At 37.2% G+C, this 20384-nt stretch overlaps 2 protein-coding genes across 3 annotated transcripts in view; both read left to right on the forward strand.

Annotated features, from left to right (window-relative positions):
* TMX4 (thioredoxin related transmembrane protein 4) overlaps window positions 1-14292 on the forward strand; it is a 25146-nt gene extending 10854 nt beyond the window's left edge. Inside the window, exons 3-8 of the mRNA XM_085218992.1 lie at window positions 1932-1977; window positions 3098-3226; window positions 4126-4171; window positions 6009-6110; window positions 8893-8956; window positions 10247-14292. Of these exons, the coding sequence (XP_085075118.1) occupies window positions 1932-1977; window positions 3098-3226; window positions 4126-4171; window positions 6009-6110; window positions 8893-8956; window positions 10247-10539 (680 nt within the window). The 3' untranslated portion in view covers window positions 10540-14292. The remainder of the gene's footprint in view (window positions 1-1931; window positions 1978-3097; window positions 3227-4125; window positions 4172-6008; window positions 6111-8892; window positions 8957-10246) is intronic.
* A 184-nt stretch (window positions 14293-14476) lies between these two features.
* Window positions 14477-20384, forward strand: part of HAO1 (hydroxyacid oxidase 1) — a 32463-nt gene continuing 26555 nt past the window's right edge. For both annotated transcript variants that reach the window (XM_085218990.1, XM_085218991.1), the window contains exon 1: window positions 14477-19954. In XM_085218990.1, coding sequence (XP_085075116.1) covers window positions 19818-19954 — 137 coding nt within the window. In that variant the 5' untranslated portion in view covers window positions 14477-19817. The remainder of the gene's footprint in view (window positions 19955-20384) is intronic.

Below are 20384 nucleotides of genomic sequence, written 5' to 3' on the forward strand. Positions count from 1 at the left end.
GCCATAGCTTGAAACTGTTTTATAAGATTTCCCACCACCCTGCCCCCCACAGCAGTAAAAGATGAATGCTGAAAAACTGAGGTGAAGATGCCTTTCTATCTTGGAACGTTAAAGAAGCTTGTGCTTGGTTTGATTCGAAAATCTTTCTTGTTTTTTTTTTTCCTGCTGCTCTATAGAGGGATTTCCAGTAAAAGAATAATTAGTAATGAAATTTTAAAAATGCCTGAATTAGTTCAGTCTGGTTTCCCCTTTGTTTCTATGGGCAGATACTCTTGCTGAAATACCTTTCCATTACCAACTTCCTGGTGTAGAAAGATAATTAATGACTCGGTTCCTTGGAAGATAGTTCAGAACTTTACAAAAGGGAAGGTTACATAAGTGATTTGACCTGTCTCCCTTCCAATATAATTTTGTATGAATGGCTGAATGTGTTCAGCCCTTATTAAAAGAGTTAAACTGTTTATCTGTGGGTTGATAACCACTGAAGTCTGTTTTTTTTTTTCCAAAATTGATGGCGTCAGTATATCTCATTTCTTGCTCTGCAGTCTTTAAGTTGGTAGTCTTGAATATTACAGTTTTTGAGGCAAGTTCTTCCTCCATCTTGTGGACTTTCCTAATTGTCAGGTAGTGGTAGTGTCAAGTAGCTCCCACACTTGTCAGTCTTGGAAGCAGGGAGAGAGCGGTATCTTCACTTGACAACTGTCCTTAATTGAGCATTATAGCCAGTCTGCCTACCAGATGTTTGGGAGCTTTCTGTTTCACAGCTGACTCTTGCAATGAGTCTATAGACAGGGAGATTTCCGTTAGTGTACCAAACACGGCAGTGATGCTGGGTGCACTTGTACCTATTACTCTGTAGCATTACTGGACACAAGGTCAGAAAACTCCAAACGTTTTTCCCTTCACAGCTGATTTTTGGTTATTCAGACAATCATTTTGATCATTTGGAGAATTTGTCCTCCAAGTTGTGTTACGTTGTGACTGTTAACTTTGTGCTTTCAGTGTGGGTATTGCTTCTAGCCAGCCTTATGGATCCCTGCTTCAACCTCTCTTTGTCTGTTCTTCCATCTCTTAAGTTTGCCCAAAATGCTGATGTGAGCCACCCTTCTGTATGATATGAAAAGTTACTTTCATGGCCAAAACATGTAATATTTTACAAAACAGAATGTTGAGGCATCCCAAGCTTTTTTATCAGTATGTTAGCATAGCACTTACATTTACCTATGTTGGAATAATGTATGGGAAAGAAGGGTAAGAACCTAGAAATATCCAAATATTGTCTTGCTACAGTTGTGTTCGTGAGACAAATTGTCTTCCTATGGATACCAGAACAAATAGGTTGTGCAGCATACAACATTGTTTTGAAGAAACAACAAGCAAATGAATTACTTTATTTAATGACTTAAGTACAGGCAGTCTTAAATATGCAGCTCTAAATCATTTAAAATCAACGGGAGGATGAAATAAAATCCAGGCCAGAGTTAAAAAGGCACTGTTGTCATTGTTACAATCATTAGTGGTTCAGTTTTCTAGTGGTCATCTGGATGAGACTGTACACAGACATAAGCACTTGGGATCCTGAAATAGAAGTGCATTTTTTTTTTTGTGGCTCTTATTTCTTTTGGTTGGAAGGTTGCATTGCTAGTCTGTCTGGTCAGAAACAGTGTGCAAATAGTGAGTGAATTTCATCTTCTCCGAAGAGAAATCTTGTAGCAAAAATATTTTACTTGATTTGACAACAGTATTTTGTATCTGTTAGTTTGTAGCAGTTCTGAAATTAAACTGTAAACTTGTTTTTAAAAGCAGTGGTAAAAGTTACGCAGTCAGCTTTCTAGTGTACAAATACTGATCTGTAGGTGTTTATAGGTGAGTCAGAATGCTGGGAAGTTTTCAGTTTTACATAACTGTTTGTGTTTTCTCCTCATTTGTAGGATTGAGTGGTCGTTTCTTTATCACAACACTTCCTACAATTTACCAGTAAGTATCATACTGAAAAAAATTCTCTTTCAATGAATGGTCTCTTTTCTGTCCCATTTGTACAGTGGTATGGAAGACTGAATGGCTGACTAGATTACATAATTTTTTTGAGTTTTTTAAAAAACATTTCTCATTATCTCAGTGCATTTACAGAACGTCGAATGTGTATTTTTAACTTACAGTGGAAGGTTTTTCTTGCAAACAGTTTTGTACCTAAATAAGTGATGCTTTTTCAGTCTGAAAGCATTGTTTAATAATTTATAAGAACTGATGCCAGTTGGCATTTATTGACATCTAGAAACCTGATCATCTGTAAACAGGAACACTTGACCTTAAAGAAGTTCATCACTTTCAGTTTCTCATTTTAATAATTAACAGCCTAGGCCTTATGTAAAATAGTATAGAAATTTTTTATTAATCGTGTAGTACTGCTTCTGTTACTACTAAGTTCTTAATCTGATGACTTGGTGCCAGTACATTGCAGTTGTGTCCCTCTGGCCTTTTGTTTTACGCCGTAATGCTGAAATATAGATGTCAATGAAGGAGTACTGTCTTTCAGTTTCAGTTCCAGTTGTTGCTTATAGCTTTAATTACATTAACAAAGTCCTCATCAGGGGATGTCTTTAACTTATGTGGCTTTAGTAAATTCCATTGCAACCAATACTGTTGGAAACAAATCACAAAAGCTGTTTTTTGTGTCTTTCCAGTAAAGGATCACATCTTATAAATAGATAACCCTTTAAGTCATGGTACTGAGCCATACATGTACATACCTTTGTGTGTGTGCGTGTGTGTGTGTATATATAGGTTTTTTTAATTCTGGTGTGTAAAAATTGGTTTGCTTCTTCATATGTTTTGTATTCACTTTAGAGTGAATATAATAGCAATTTTAATAAACAGCAGAAACTAACTGTGGTGGAAAAACTGCAACTATCTATCAGATAAATTTTGAAACACTGAAAATATGTAAGTGTTGAGCTTCCTGGACAAGTCAAATTGCTGTATGTAGATTTGGTTGGTTTTTTGGGGGGTCTGTGTGGGGGTGGGGAATGTAGGAATAGATTGTATTTTTACCATAGAGCTAAAGAGATGTTTGTTAATTTGTACTTACGATTTTCAGTGCCAATGATGGAGTATTTCGCAGATACCGAGGCTCACGGACGTTGGAAGATCTTCAAAGTTATGTTCTAGAGAAAAAATGGGAAGCTGTGGAGCCTGTAGCAGGATGGAAGTCTCCATCTTCTATAATGTAATACTTTGTTTTTATTAACAAATGTTATAGCTCAGTATTCATTAAGGGTGCTATGTTGACAGCTGAAAGACAAAAAGCCTTTATTCCCTAGACATGTAGGCTTTGCAGAAGCAGTCTATATCAACAGCCTCCTTTTGCAGTTTCTCACCTTCAAAATGAGTTTTTGTGCATTTGATTTTGTTCATGCCTGCTGAGGTTTGTTTGTATCATCTCTGAAAATGTATTAAAGGAGGAAAAAAGTACAGCCACTGAGCGTTACGTAAGTGCCAGTTCTATCTCCTAAGTACTGAAATCAAATGCATGTTTATACAAATGATTACTTGATTTCCAGCTGCTTGTGGCAGAAGCATTTAGCTATAACCTTTTCTTATTTATTTGTTTGAAAGGAAGTCTTGTGTCTTTCTTTAGAGTAGGAGACAGCATAATGCTTACATAGTATCTTATTTCTGGGGTATTTGATTGCCTTTGAAATCGTGTAGTCTGCTTGCATGTTGTAAAAGATGAAACAAAGGTATGACTGCTCTGCGTTTCATTTTGACTAAAACTATTACGTATAAACTCAAATGAAAAATCCAGTGGGTATACAGTATTTAGTAACAGGGTAAGGAGCTACAGAGCTGCATGCTGCTGTGAGTGGGGAAAAGATGCTCAAAGCTGAACTGTGGGAGCTTTTTTGTGATTAAATTTGAATGCTATCTCAAATCATTGTTTCAGTGCTTTGTACTGAGCCAGCTTAAATGAATAATAATATAGGGAAAACATAATTTGCATTCATTTCCTTCTGACAGTTATTAGAAGTCCATAGGAAGAATACGTTTTCTGCTTCTGGGCAGTTTTTTGTATATCTTAATTTTATTTGTCCTAGAACCTTTTCTTCCGTTTTCATTGTGTTTTAGGATGCATGGTATGGCAGGACTATTTCATCTCTCTGGGTGCATCAGGGTAAGTAACTATGTGGTAGTATATTCCATACCACCTACACGCTTAAAATAATATTCTGTTTGGAAGTCAAAATAGTTGAATGTTTCTTGTATCATTTTATGAGACTGAAACTTTCCTTATGCTTAAAATAGAGTGGATGTGTAGTATCTTTGTGCTAGAAGTTTTGCAGTGCCAGCAGGCCCTGTGCCAAGAAGTAGCAGTTGGATTATAAAGGTGATCATCAATATTGAAAATGTTCACTCTGCATCTGTATTTCAAACTACCAACAAGATTCGCATTAAAAAAAAAAAAAGGCTTGGACAGTAGAAAAATGATGACGAGAGAAACACTTACACTGGAGTATGTTTTGAACTTACAAAACTTATTTTGAGGTGCTTCATTTGGAAGGTGTTTTTCCCTGCAGTACGCAAATACTGAACATTTTCAGATCTTTCCAGTTTTGGCCAGGAAACATGCTCTTTCTCATAGTCATCAAGTGTAGCTGAGATTGAAAGACTATCTGTAGCAAAAGTCTTGCTGTTATAGTATCTGGTACAAAAAAATAAGTATAAGGAGTTTATGTAGAGTTTGCAACACTTTCCAGTAAGCGTTTATCTCAGGATCAAATAAATCTTTCAGTTAGGTTTCCTGGGCAAGCTATCTTCTAATTCTTTCTTTCATTGGATAACAATAACTTCTTATAGCCTTCTGTTTTTTCTCTTATCTGTGATGTTGTCCTTGCCTAGTTTCCTTCCAGAAAGATTAAATATTCTGAGAAGGAACTTTCTCTGATTTGCTTTATACTCAGATGGATATTTCAATTGTCCATTTCCTTACTCATTTTGCTGTGCTGTCCTTGCATATGCTTTAGTAAATGTTGGATGCTCTTCTTATATTAAGGAGAGGAGAGAGATGAATTTTGGACTTTGGAATATTAAAGCTTCTGTAAATGTTTGTGGTTTGTTTTCTAATGGATGTACTCTTAGAAGAGATGTGATATTATAATTGACTTCCTATTGGACTGTTCCATTTGATGTGGTGCTTAGTTCAAGCAGATGAATATATAAGTTTGAATAACAGTTCAATTTCAAAGAAATCTTCATGTTGCAGTTTGATTTTTCTCTTATTAAAAAAAAAAAGAAACTACTTAGTTGGTATCTGTGAAGAATAGATGGCTCTTGAGAGCTAGAGAGTTTCAATAAGAGAGAAATTGCCCTATTTTATTTAGTGAATTAATTCCCAAGATTAAGTGTGTTTTGATCCTGTGCAACGGTGTCCACCACTCTGCTTCCCAGGTGTAATTATGAGGATAAAGCTCTGTATGGAGTCTTTTGCTTGGTGATGGGCTTGGGAAGTGGATATAAGATAACACCTGCTTTGAATCTGACATCTTTGCTTTTTTGGTTTCGAAATGTTTAACTTCTAAAGTACCTTTGTTTAAAATGCCTTCACTGGTGTTCTCTGACAGTCACGTGTACAGGTTTATGCCATAGGTACATCTGACCTATTAATCTCACTTAAGTACTTCCAGAAAATAAAGAACCCAAGAATGCTATAATGCGTTATTCTATGCTCTGAATATATCTCCTACATCTACCTGTAGTAAGATTCCATGTGCCTATCTGCAGTAAAATTAACATGAACAATTCAGTAAAACAAAAGGAAGATTTAATTGTATGCTTAACTGTCATAGTAGACCCCCCCCAGAATGGCTGGGGTTTGTGAAAAGAGTTTGGTGTGTATATATAAATACTGTTGTGTAGGGTCTTAATTAGATGCTGATTTATGGAATTGTTTCAGCAGAACAAATCACATGTAGTGTTTGATATGAAGTTAATAAGTACCTTCTCATTTCCAGCAAATTCATAGCTACCTCACTGACACTCTTGGAATTCACGTTTGGATTTCTTACGCAATCTTCATCTTGGCTACCTTACTGATTGGCCTGATCCTGGGTTTGGTAAGGAAGTGTATTACTTTCTTAGTTACCTAGAAATCTGAGTCTGTAGTAACTTGGAGGGGGGGTGGGGAAGGGCAATGGGACCAAAAACTTTGCTAATAAGTTACAATGCAGTACCTGGTCCTTAATTGCTTTTTAATTAGTATACAATTAAAATCCTGAAGTATTTAGTACTGCTGATTGTCCTGCTAGTTTTGTTGTCTACTTCTGGTAAAGATTAGGGCTGTTCACTCAGATAATTTGGCCTATTTATGAAATTTATGCTTCAGTATGCTTAGTCCATACACCAAACCAATGACTTGCATTACTCTTTCATGTTAAAGGCTTCAGGATTACATGTGTGTGGTCAGAATGATGATGTAAAGACTCCAACTCCTTAAAACGGGCTTTTATAGAGGGATTTTTTTATTAGCTGAAATGGGATTCTATTTGTGGGAGTTAGCAACGCAAGTATGCTGCTGTACTGTTACTCAAAATGAAAGGACAAAAATCTGAAAGGCTTTGAAGATTCAGAGGGTTTTAATTGACTTTATTTTCAGGACGCTGATGTTGTGGTTACAGATCGCTCTTTAGTAAACAGACTTCCTCCTCTTTTGTGATTTTTTTTTTTTTTTTTTTTTTTTTTTTTTTGCTTTAAGTCTTAATCAGTAACTGAAAAACCTAACGTCTTATTAGCCAGAACACATGCATTGATATATGTATCTTCAACACATCGGGAAGGTTATTTAAAGAAAGCTTTATGTTAAAGTTCAGAGCTGTATCCTGAACCCTGAGGGTTCTGTTAGTGGGGAAAACACTCAAAGTTGCTTTACCTGTTATTTGAAATGACTTTCTTGTAATACTTAAGCACTGTGACTCTCTAATCTCAACATTAAATGAGAAAGTGAGCTGGAAAAGGAGATATAGATAGGAACAAGAGTTTTGTACAAATCAGTGGTTTGGTGCAGACCCTGCAACCGCCAAGCCTGTTCAACCCGTGATGAGCCTAACGTTCTTAACAAGCTGCTAAATTGCCATTCCCTGCAGTTGTTTTGGGCACTTGGATCTCTGCCCTTCAGCCCAAATTCTGATGAAATAAAGAGAAGTTGTGTAATGAACATTTATAAGCTGTTATTTCAATGCAGTGTGCATATGTTTAGGCAAAAACACTTTTTTAATATATGCAGTACTTATATGTTTTTTGATTGTACAATTAATACAGCTGCATCTTTCTAGATTTTAGTTCATCAAAAAATGAACACAAATCAAGGTAACTAGAAGCAAATGGCGTGTTGAATTTTTTTAATTGTTTTTCCACTTACCTAAAACTCAAACAAAAACACAAGAAAAGCCTCCACTCCACAAAAAAAGCCCATACCATAAAATAAACCAAACAAACAATGACCCAACTCCCAAACTGAAAAAAGTTGAAAAAAATGTGTATTTAATATTGCAACCTCTTCTACCACCTTTTGTGGTTGAAATGTAGTTCTAACACTGTATCCTTTGTTTCTTTTGTTTCCTGCTATTCTTAACTTATGGCAATGAGAGAAGGATCTTCCTTCTGTGTTTTGATTGTTTGTTTTCCACAGTAGGCTGATCTAACAAAGAGACAAAACCATAAGACAGAATCGAATGTGAAAGATTAAAGTCCTTTTGTATCCGGGGGAGGCAGTGGGTCAGAACTGCGTAAGGTGCCATAGCATAGAAAATCTTGGCCAAGAAGATTTCTGGAGTACGACATACAACAAAAATCTTTAACTGGTTTTGAGCATCTCTTCTGAAGGTGCTAAGCATTTCAATTCTGAATAAATTCAGGGAGGTAGGAGGCAGAAACTATGAAATGGAAAACAGAATATTCGTTCGTATACTGAGCTTTTAGTTATTCCCCCAGATTTTTAATTAAGCTCCTCCGGGCAGCTCTTGCCTCGAGCCAGTTAATACAACTTTCTAGATTTTATTTTATCTAAAAGGATGAGTAGTAAGATAGGTGTTTCCTTGGTATAGCTATGAAGACGGCTAGAAAAAAATATTTAGACATATTATTTGTCTAGAACTTTCTGACCACTGCATTTCTTTGTTTCCTGGACACTTTCAGAAGGGAAATCTGTTGATATTTTTGCAGTTTGAGCTTAAAGTTGAATGAGATAGTAATGTTACTTTCCATTTTAAAAGCCAAAGCAGTTAACATTTATTGTATAAACTAAATGTTAAAGCACTCAGTGTAGATCCAGGTAGGGGTGGATATGCACCGTGTATTCTTTCTGAAGTTGTTCTTGAGATCCTGTGAAATTCAATTGACATTTTTTAGCGTAACGAAAAAATTAAAAAATCCATTATGGATGAGTGAGTGAATTATCATATCTGTGATGGTGGTAAGACCCATCATTTATCACTTGTTCTCTGAGCAACATCTTGCTGTTCAACAGCTTTTTGCACATTTCGAGTTATGGAAAAGCACTCGTCTGAGTACTAAAATTACATGCTGTTAAGAATACTTTGCTATTCAAATTATAGCACACTAATCTTTTTTGTCAAGTTTCCTTTTTAAGAGCTCCTGCCAGTGAAGATAGTCTGAAGTGAAAGTATATTGAAAGTCTCTGAAGTAGAAAAAAGAAATGAATCCAGAATCAGTGCAGTAATAAGGTGATGGAAGATGAGTAACGATGTATCCCAAGTCACACTATTTCTTCTCATCACCAGCTTGCCGATTATATTTTTACATCAGGTACAAATAAAATAGTGTAGGGGCTGCTGGAATGAACTGCATGTTTGTTAACCAAGCCTTTTTTTCTCCACCCAGATGCTGGTTTTGATTTCAGACTGCCTTTGTCCATCAAAGTCAAGTTACAGAAATGAAACATCTGGTAAGAACTCCTAAGTGGGTGGGATGCTGTAGTTTTAAATGTATGCTTGTAGGAGGGAGGGCAGTGTGTTGTCAAGCACTTAAATTTCAGCCAGTAAATCCAAGTATGAACTTGAATCACCCAGTGACAGGAATTTGTATGTCTGAAATATTAATAAAAGCATTTACTTAGAGGAAAGTTAAGCAAACAACAACAAAAAAAATCCAACACCACTAAAAAACAGCAGTATTTATTTCTTACAGAACTGACAAGTGGCTAGAGGCTTTCAAAATTACTATTTCTTATATAAATATACTGGGTTTTGTTTATTTTGTGTAGCTGCATCTTTGCTAGATCTGTTGCTTACATGCAAAAGTGATTCACTTTGGTAGGATACTTCCATATCCCTGTATGTGCTATATGAGGAAATTTAGCTTCCTGGTGATTAGATGTCTTTTTTTAACCTCTCCTTCACCACATATAAAACTAAATTTCCCTCTGAAACTTTAATGTGACTCACTAATCTTAAAGGAAATAATATGTGGTGTAGGGTGTTGCATCTACTTCAAATAAAAAATAAGGGTACATCTTGCTGATGCCCATTGAGAGGGCTTCAGACCAGCATTTTGCTCCATAGGGAGTGGGAGGCAAAAGCTTGCACACAAAACAGAGCCTGTTGTTAGGATCATATGTCTGTGAAGTTCCAGAACTCCTCGTGGCACAGTTGTGCTATCAAATGGTGTCAAAACTGAACTGTAATTAAACTTTATTTTGTAACTATGTATATCTGTGTTTGCTGCTTAAGACGATGCAACTGTGACACTTGCCAGTAAGACTTTAGACAAATTCAGAATTCTTAAATATGCAAAATTACTCTTTTCAGAATCACTGTATTGACAGAAAAAGTGTACTGCTGCAGTCTGCTGTCCAGTTGGCTTACTGACCCAGCAGCCAGAGCTGACCGGGATCACTTTCTCACTGATCTGTTTAGTAATGATATCTCTTCAAGGAACCAAGCAACCTGTCCTGTCTTTAGTTTGTAACTTGGTGGAAGCATTTGAAAGCTCTCTGCCTGATATGCAGGTAAAACAAATTATAATGGAAAAGGCAGACTACGGAAGATTTATTTGAAAGAATTGAAAAATAAGGGAAAAAATAGTACTATGCAAAAGTTTTCAGCAAAGTTCATGAATATTGTGGAGTTGTAATATATTGTAATGTACCTGATGTATTTTACGTATTTAATGATGTACTTTTAAAAGACATTATTCTGACTATCAGTCTAACTTCATATGGAACTCTTTTGTTTAGAAGTAATTACAAAGGAGAATGTGGAGAATGCAGAGAATGCAGTGTTAGAAGAACCGGAGGAGGCCACAGAGCTTTCTGCAGATGATGCAGAAGAGGCTGCAGAGGTAAAAGACCTCTCAGAAGAAGATGCACCAAATTCAAGCGTTGATGACTCTGAAGAGGACTTGGCACTTGGAAAAGAATCAGGTGAAGAAGAAGAAATGGAAGACTTGAATGAGCAGCCTTTAGCTGATTCAGAGACTGAAAGCTCAGTAAGACAGCGTCGAAGTCAGGTGGCTGATCATGGATTGTAGTTTTTGGGGCGTATTTTATACACTTGGACCAAAGAAGTATCAGACTCTGGGTCTGAAGCGGAAGCTTACACTTGATTTATCACTTGTGTTTACGGAAAATCTCTGCTGTTTCAGCAGGCTTTTCTTTTTCTTTTAAACTAGTAATTATTCACTGAGTTTGTTTTATAAGCATAAATGCTGTGTATTGTATAACTTCAGCCATGACAATCAAAGTGAGTGTTATGACGTTTTTGAAGACTTTTAAGGGAAAAGGGGGTGTGATGGAGTCTCAGCACTGACCTAAATAAGGCAAAGACTTTGAATTCTTAAATAGCTTGGCAGGCCTGTGACTTTTCTGTCTGAATGTTAATTTTTTTCCAAAAGCCACACAAGCACCAGATCAGCGATAGAGCAGTGGAAGAAGTCTTACTAGTCCTCTGTTTAAAGACATTGTATACAGCAGATTTATTTTTATTGCTTTCAACTGCAGCACCTTTCTGTCTTTCTTAATGTTTGTTGTGGAATTATATCATGCAGTGTGCTTTGCTTTGTGCCCTGGTTTTTGTAGCCCCAAATTTTTCAGACTATGGTAATTCAGAGGCTTGCTGCACAGCTTAGGCTTGTCAGCTGTTTTGGGTTTTTTTTTGACCCAAGAAGTTTGAGTGATCAAAAGCTTCAGGCCCATGAAGAATGACAGCTAGATGCTAAATGTATCTTTTAAAATTAAGAGATTTAAAAGAAATTATTTTGGTCAGGGAAAACTTCTGCCAAAGCATGACTCTTTTTTTTGGAGATTGTAGCAAGAAGTACTCATTTGGCAGCCATAGGGTTGTGTATTTCCTCCCAATGCAGGCTTGACACCTGCAGTGCAGTTCTGCTGTTTCGAATTCAGGATGGTTTTGGCAGAGCTCATACTGCTGTAGTAGTATTATTTGAGGGGGCACTTAAGGGTTCGCTTTGTCACTTTTCTACTTTGTTACTAGATTCAGGACATACGGAAGAGGGATAGGCAGGGGTGAAAAGCAAGGAGAAGCTTTTGGTTTTGCTACTTTCATCAAGGTAAATATGTATCAAACTGTATAAAGTCAAAATGCCTTGCTATGTAGACAGCATTAGGTATGAAACCCAAACTAATTCATTAATGATAGTGTATTTTTCTCCTTTGGTTGACTTGGTTAATGGCTTTTTAGGTAAAGAATATTTATAGTGAGATCGTGAATGTCCCTAATTTGAGGTATGATCACATGTGCATAAGGTATATCTTAAGATTAACTTTTTTATATTGCATAAAACTTGCTAATGTGCATGAATTTCATCTAGAATAAAGTGTAATCAGATGAAATTATTTCTCTTACTAGAAGAGAAGTTGCAAGTGCAAAATACTAGTTTCCTTTGAGACTGATATTATTAGGGCCAATTTGTCTTGAAATTTGATTTTTAATGCTCATAGAGAGCATATTTACTCAACTTTACAAAAAAAGCTGAGCTTAACTATTGCATATTGTGTCTTGGAACCATATGGTAGAAAGTTTAAGTTTTTCTTTATACAGCTGTAACAGATAAAATTACTCTGCATCTATTAAATATGATTTTTTATGGAGTGAGCTGAGTTGAGGTTAAATCTCATTCTACAATAGTAGAGATAGGTAAATATGCTTTCACATATGTGGAGGCAATGCAGTTGCACTATAATGAGAACAGTTGGCTTGTGTTATCTGTGTATTCTTCCATGTAATTAAGAAGCTGTAGAATCTCACAGACAGCAGGACTCCATATCAGTTGAGATATATTTAATTTTTTTTTATAAAAAGCTCGAACTAAGCATGTATTTGCAAAACTTAAAGCTTTTGTGGCTACTGCAGAGGGAAAAAATGTGCATGTAAGAGCACAGAGCACAGTTTTGTAGTTTCTAGGACATATTTGCCTTTTTCGTTATCTAAAATGAAAATGAGACTTGAGCATATTTCATGAGACGAGTGGGGACAGGTGTTACATGGGCTTGTGTAAGATAAGAATTGATATATCCTTTCAATCATGGGTCCAAAGCTCCTGCACACTGGGGAATATGAAAGAACTGTATCCAGCACAGGTTGAGGACAGTGATGCCTTTATGTACCGAAGAGAATATTTTGAGCTGTGTAGAGCATTGTGATATTTGTAATGTGTCAGAAAGAATGCGTAAGTATTACACTTTATTCAGTTTCCTTCTTCTTTTTTAATAATGTAGAGCTAATCATCTTAAATTCCTCTCTGGCTGTTTAAAGATGCTCCAAACTTTGAAAAATTCAGAACATCCTTATTCCTCCAGTGGCTTTGTCTTACACTGCTGAGAATATGAAGTATTAAAAAAGTATTAAATGATGTTATGTCTTGTGTGTGCTCAGGACTAGATAATTGGGCTTTTTGAATGTTTTTATGACTAAGATGTTCTCACGAGTGTTGTATTCCAATATGGTGTCCTTGAATTTCTTTTTCTTTTTAAGAACAAACAAAAACCCCACAGAAATGGCACCTTGTCCTAGCAGATGCAGGGTTTTCGAGATGATGTGAGAAAGATCAGAAGCTGTTGTTTGATGGTTGTCTGGAGTCTTTATTTACCGTTCTTGTTTTTGCATATCTCTGTTATGTTTGGATTATTTAAAATGAAGTTCATATTTTCCATCATAATGAACCAAACTACAGGATCACTGATATGAAGGGATTAAGTAAGCAGGCAGCAAGTGACATCAGTACATCTCTTCACAGATCTTTCTTGTGAATCTGGAAGTCACTAGTAGGAAGCTTCTAAGGTCTCTCAAACAACACAACCTGCATGCCATCGGTCCTGTGTTTTTTATGAATAAAATAGGAAGTATGCTAACTTGGGTTTGATTGTATTTGACACGTATAGCAGTGTCTTATTCCAGACTTCAGCAAGTTGTGTTTAAATGGTTGCACAGCAGTTGCTTTTCTAAAATCTAATCTCCAACTTGGTTTAACATTTGCAGGAAAATATTGTAGCATGGTATTGCAAATGCTGAGTTGTAATATTGTGTCTGGCAAACAACTAAGAAGTAGCATGCTCTGTAAAAGTCTTTCTGCTAAGCCTAAATGTAGCCACTCTGTATGCAGTAAGAGTGCAGTGTCAATGTATGTTCCAGAGTCAGTTGTTTTCCACTAAGACACATTTTAATTGAATCATACAAATATAGTACTCATTAGATATTGCAGTAGTATTTGATCATTGTTTCCTTTAAAGTCAGTGTGAACATCTTGTGCAAGATGAGTGTTCTGTCATCTGTCCTCAGTTTAGATCGATGTGTGTTTTTTTTTTTTCTTTTTTAATGGAAGTTCCTGCAATCTCAACATAGACAAAATGTCCGTGGAGAAGCTGCTGTGAACATTGTTCATAGTGTTTTGATTAAGGATAAAGCTGTTAAGTGTGAGGCTTGTAAACTAGAGCTATATGTAAAACATGACTGAAGAGTTTTGAGAACCAGTGTAAATTTCAAGTGTGGTATGTGTGCCACTTTAAAAAGCAGTCCTTGATGGATCTGAATATGAATGCTTGACGTCAAGTCACTCAAAAAATCCAATGGGTTACTTTTTAAAGAGGCTAGAAACGCAGCCTTTAACAACTGCTGTCCTCAAGATCTGTGTGAAATGTCTGTACTAGTCTTGGAATACGGTATATGCTGCACTTGTTCTGGGCAACACTTGCTCTGTGGGCTTTCTTCGTTGAAATGTTTATACAGAATCTTCTTTTTTATATTAAAGTTTTGCAGATTTATTCTATGGATATTTTTACTGAAATTTCATATAAATTTGTATTTATGATTCTATTGCAGTTTTCAGTTTTTTTCAGTGTATAGATGGCTTATTTGATTAACAATTTATTTTTAGTCAGGAGATCAGTATTAATAAAAGCTTGTAGCTTGTAGCTTGCTTGTGAAGACTCTTCAAACTCTTGAGAAAACGGACCTTTCCATTAACTGTTTGGAAAAGCACCTGGATTGATCTTTTCATGGTAGTAACTGAGCAGAGAACTTGTGTAAGTACAAAACTCAGCTGGGTATATGGAGGCTGCTGAGCAAAACAGTGTAGCTTTGAACCATTGGTGAGTGTCACCTCTGTGTCAGGTTTGTTTTGCCCCTCTTGAGTAATCCAGTCTTCTAACCATCAGTGTGCTGCTCTCTCTAGAACGTGGAGGATGTCTCCCTGCTAACATGCTGAAGAAGATCACAGGTCTAAATGGTTCCTCTTTTCAGAGCTCATAGGGAGCAGTCATTGCTGAAGAAATAGGCCTCAAGGCCAGGCATGCTGGAGGCAGAAGTGGTGTTTTGTGACTGCCAGGAACCATCATGTCAGTGTATGTGGACGATGTAAACAACTACAGGATCCAGTATGCACTCAAATTCATTCTCAAAACATTGAGTTTCCTGAACTGCCTTTCAACATGGAGTGGAATTACTGCGCAGGTTGGATGATGTGCAGGTCACTTTTTATTTGCCACTATCAATTTCTTGATGTAAATTCTAAGGGGTGTGGTTTCAAACAAAGGCTTAGTTTGTTTTATGTTCTACTACTTAATTATCTGCTCCTGTCTCATTATGTGAGAGTTTGAAATTGTCCCTATGAAAATGAACAGGTGGAATACTACAGTTGAAAATCCAGTCAAGTTCTGAAAATTACTTTTAAGCTCTGTTTTTATAGAGGAAGGATGGCACTAGATTCCTTATATTGCAACTGCAGCAGTCTTGACTTTTTGACTTGATTTGTCAGCCCCCCATTCTTTGCAGCCAGTGAACAACACTGAATTGCGTTGGCTCTGAAGTCTGGAAGTAGTGATGTTGAGTAGTACGTTTTTCTTTTGAGGGGCTGAGCACACATTCAAAATGAAAAGCTGGATGACTGCAGCCAACATCTTTGCAGATGGTCTCTTGGCTGCAGTATGCTAGTGGGAAGGAAATGGGTTTTCTCCCTTTCCCAAGCATTAAATACCCCCCCACACACAAAGCATTCACATTCATTGAACACTCACATATTTGGCTGCAAAGAGCTGCCCAGGAGGAAGCACTGTGTCTCCTTTGTGATGCTTTTGCAACTCTTCTCTGGAATAAGCTGCCTTTTATCCAATTTGGAAATATAAGATGTAAATTTAGAAGTCTGGTCCCTGATTCATTCCTGGGTAGTAAATGACTTTGTTTGGTGTACTGAGTTTCTGGCTGAAAGGAGGTCTTTATAGCCTGTACCGAGCTTTGCTGTAGAAGATGCACAATAGAAATCAAAGTGATGGAAGGTAAAGTCTCTGATTTACTGGTGTCTAATAATACTGGTGTCTAATTCAAGGTTTAGATTTGTCCCTCCCTATGTTCCATAGAGCGTAAGCTCTATGCCAGGGGAAGTGGACATAAATTGGAGCATAGGAAGTTCTGCACAAGTGTAAGAACTTCTTCACTGTGAGGGTGATGGAGCACTGGAACAGATTTCCCAGGGCTGTTGTGGAGTTTCCTTCTCTGGAGATGTTCAAGACCCATCTGGATGCCTACCTGTGCAGCCTGCTGTAGGGAACCTGTTTGACATGGGGGTTGGACTAGATGATCTCTAGAGGTCCCTTCCAACCCCTACAGTTCTGTGATTCTATGATTCTTTGGTCTGCCTGTGAGTTTTACACAACGTTGTTGAAAGCCACCCCTCCTAGACCTAGGCTTTCTCAGGACTGTGGATTTTGCCGTGCAGCTGCAAGGCCGAAACTGGTGCTGCACATCTTTTTGTAGATCTCCCTGGATTGTTTTCTTAGTACCCATTTTTATAGTTACTCCAAGAACTATTTGTGTAATTGATGCTCCAGGTTCCTTCCACTCCAGCAGTCCTGGACTTCCCAAGTGACTTCACAAAACAGATGTTCCGTGGGGCTCTCCTGCCCCATACCTGGGCATACCTGCTGCTATGCCAATTGGCAAGAAATTGTCCTCATTCATGCACTACATCCACTGCCTTTGGTTCAGTCTCATGCTGAAGTCACAAATTGCTGGAGAAGAATATTTTCCGTTGAATCTTGTGACTTGAAGGGGCCAAGATCAGTTCCTTCAGCTCTGATGGAAGAGATACTGAAAACTATTCATGTGGCATTGTTAAAGTCTGTCAGGACATGCTTTCTGCTTTTGAAAATTCAGGAATGTTCACGGGGAATTTGAAAGTCAAAACAGCCTTTTAATTATGTAAAAAGTTACTTTATAAAACAGCTTTCCACAGCGCTCTTGAGAAACACTTCAGTAGTCACTTGTACCTTGAAATAGCTTAATTATGTACTGCAGTTAACTTTTCCAGTTAAACTTTTGTGAAGAGAGAAAATCCCAGTTGACTCATTCTTTCTCAGTGGACTTTTTGCTGCTTCACAAGAGATAACCAATGTTGTTTCTCTAATTCTGCAATAGGAATACAGCGATTCTGGCTAAAAATTCATGTTGTTTGTTCTTCTCTCTGTTTGTCAAATAACACGCGTAAACACTGATGTGTAGCGATATTTCGTAAAACACTTGTTTGGCTTCTAAGTCGTATCTCTGTCTTTTGCAGCCCTCTGTGGGTTTTCCTTCCTGGATTTGTGATAGATAGGTGGATATATTTAACTTCAGTGAAAATTGATTCTGGCAGAGTACGTGATGCTATTTTCCCTCTGTAATTCTCTAGTGGGCAAGGGAACAAATGAGAAAACAGTTGATATGGGAGGGGCTGTTAATGCCACACTGGTGGTGATCAGGTCAGAGGGGAAATAAAATCACATCTGAACATTTCACTTGCACATTGGCTTTTACCAGGGATGTTTGCCTTGATTACCCTTTGCTGTTACGAAAGATGTTCTTTTGCTCTGAGGTTCAAGTTAAAAGAGCTGATGTCTCATTAAACAGACAGAGGATATTCCTCATTTTAAGAGACAGTAAACCAGATTGATGCATTAAATAAGGAGTCAATTGCTTGGAAGGAAGCTTTGTCAAAACTGGTCTGTACATTGCTGTCAGATACACTGGAGAGACATTTGCAGTGCTGTCTTAACGGATTACATTCGTGCTGTGAGAAAGAGGCTATGGTTGCAACTTAGCAGCGGATTAAGCTGTTAGCTTAATTTTTCTTTTGTAGTGATATTAGCAATTTCCTCCACGCTTCAACTCATGAACTGGCCAGCAGCAGGAAGAGCTGTGTGTTGGAGCAGAAGCATCCCTGGTTCCTGGTGTGCCGAGGGCTGTAGCTTCCCAGGGTGTGCTGTCTGTGCTGCAGCAAGAAGCCATAGTGCTTTAGCATGCTTGGCATTTTCTTGGGGGATCCATAAGGCATCATATGTAAACAACTTAGTGATAAGAGAGGGAAGAGGAAATTTTAGCATGATTGATAAATAATGTCCAGTAAAGTCATGGCAGGCTTTTGTCATGTGAATATGGCATGTAAAGAAAAATGGAGAGAAAGATTGATGTGGGAAGTGTTATGAAGAGCTTAACTCATTTTGAAGTAGATACAGATGTAAAAGTGTAGGGGGAAGATCAACAGCAAAATGGTGTAGGTGTTATCAGTAGTTTTTGTGCAAACTTCCAACATAATTATGTGCAACTGGATTCAGCAATATATTAATACATTTAACTATTGTGCAGTGCTTACAGTTTTATGCTCTAGGACAAATACCTGGTTTTCAGCATAGATAATGCAGACAATAAGAAAAGCAGATATATCCCCAGGTTTTGTGCTGAGAGCACAGAGAAATGTCAATATAAGCCAGTTTGCATTTAAATTGTATTCATCATGGATGTGTGATGAATGCCTGATGATGTAACTATGCATATTGATAATCATTCACATGATTTCTTCCATGAATATTCTAACTGGCTAGGAAGAAGAACCCCCTACACACCCTGAATGTTTTTAGCCAAGAGGTCCTGAGATCTGCAAAAGCAGTTCAGAATAGCTGCAAATTTCTTAGGCAACAACCTCATTCTCTTTAGACAATTCTTGAACCTGACCTTCCAGTTGGCACCATCATTCCTGCTTCAGTCCCTGAAATATTCCTCCAAAGATGCTTGGCAGTCTCATCTGAATCTTAAACACTTCTCTCAGTCTTTGCAGAATATTGTGTTCCTAGCTGTTATTTATAAACCAGCAGCAGAGATGAAGGTTGTGGTTTAGCAGAAGTTTGTCTATGTTTAACTAGATGCCTTCAGCAAGACTGAAGAATTTAGCTAACATCAAGTCACTTAAAGCCACATGTTGTTGGAGGAAGAAAGCTGCAGGTGTACTTCTGTTGCACTGCATTTCTTTGTTATGTTGCACTGTAAGTAACTAATAATGAACAAATGGCAGCCCCCTGGTTTGTTTGCGCTGTGCCTAGTGACAGAGGTGTGTGCTGGGCTGTGGTGACTGCAGTGCACACTGCCAAGTTCTGTCACATCTTACACTGTGCATTGGAGAATGTTTCCATTTAAGGATTGACTTGTCTGTTCTCTCCAAAATCTATCTTTTATTAAAAAAAAAAGAAAAAAAAGACTGAAGAATGCAAAGCTGCATTATGTATACACATGACCAACTGTAAATTTTCCCTGTCAAACAAGTACTGTATACCTGTTGCAAATGAAGTATGTATGTGTATTTGTTAAATCAAGAAATCTTATTCTGTTACATTTTGGTTGACTATAAGCTCGTGTGGTAAGATAACTTTATTTTGAGCCGGTAAGTGTATCTGACTTCATAATACTCTAAGAATAACTACAGCTTTCTGGGCTATGGAGGTGGAATTACATTAAAAAGCAGCTGTCATTTGCATGAGGATGCAGTAGCTGTCCTAGCTGGTTGGCAGCTGTGTCCCTGCAACTTGATTCCAAATCCACAGTTTTAATGTAAATAACTGGGAACAGTCTTAAGGGTTATAAATGCCAGTCCAGGCCTGGATCTGCATTCCTAAGTCAACTGAAACAGAAATTTGCTTTTTGGATTTATGATACCTTTTCTCTCTGTCACCAGGGTATTTTTTGATGGAAAGTTGGAATGGTACATCCCTTACTTGAGGTCTAAGTCATACATATCACACCCATATATTTCTTTGATTATTCATTTCTTTTTCACCATATTGTATTCCAGTATATTCTGCATTTGCTTTGACCACATGAAATGAAACATGGTGTTGAAGTCCAGGGACACAAGAAGTTGGTGTATATTTTTTGTGGATAGATAAGAAAGTCAAATCTTGGTGAGATCCCATGTTAATGATTTACAGACAGAAATACAGAGTTTAAAAGAGAGGTAAGTAGGAAAAAACTTATCCTGTGAAATCTGCAGACATGTCTGGAAAGCCAGTTTGTGTTGCTGATTTTGAACATTATGCTAAAACATTTCTCCCCAAATCAGTGTATGATTATTACCGATCCGGAGCAGATGATCAAGAAACATTAGCAGATAATGTAGCAGCATTTTCAAGGTAGGAGAGTGATTTAAGGTTGTAGACTGTGTGTGTGTGTTTGCATTATTAGTAGATGTGGTACAGTGTTAGATTTTGTGCTAACAAAACTTATCTTTTCTGAAACTCTGCAAATTTTAGCAAGAAAATTCAATGAAATCCTTCTCAGAACATCAGTTCCTCCCTTTCTTTCCCCCTGCTAAAATTTTCTATCAGAGCAGTCCCTAAGATTCATTAGCATGCTTTTTAGCTTTACCTGCATTTTGTTTGTTTTGTTTAGGGAAGCAAAATTTCTGGATTGGACAAATATTTAATAAAAGTTGATGAAATTATTGTTGTTTCTATATTTTAAGCTGTTGTACAGACAAAGATTTCTTGTTTTATTGTACCTTTTAGGCCCCAAGTCACTTTTGACTGAACTGTTCCTCCTAAATTAAATTACTTTAGTGGC

Source organism: Meleagris gallopavo, chromosome 2, assembly GCF_905368555.1.
Source record: "Meleagris gallopavo chromosome 2, MGAL_WU_HG_1.1, whole genome shotgun sequence".
Classification (NCBI taxonomy): domain Eukaryota; kingdom Metazoa; phylum Chordata; class Aves; order Galliformes; family Phasianidae; genus Meleagris; species Meleagris gallopavo.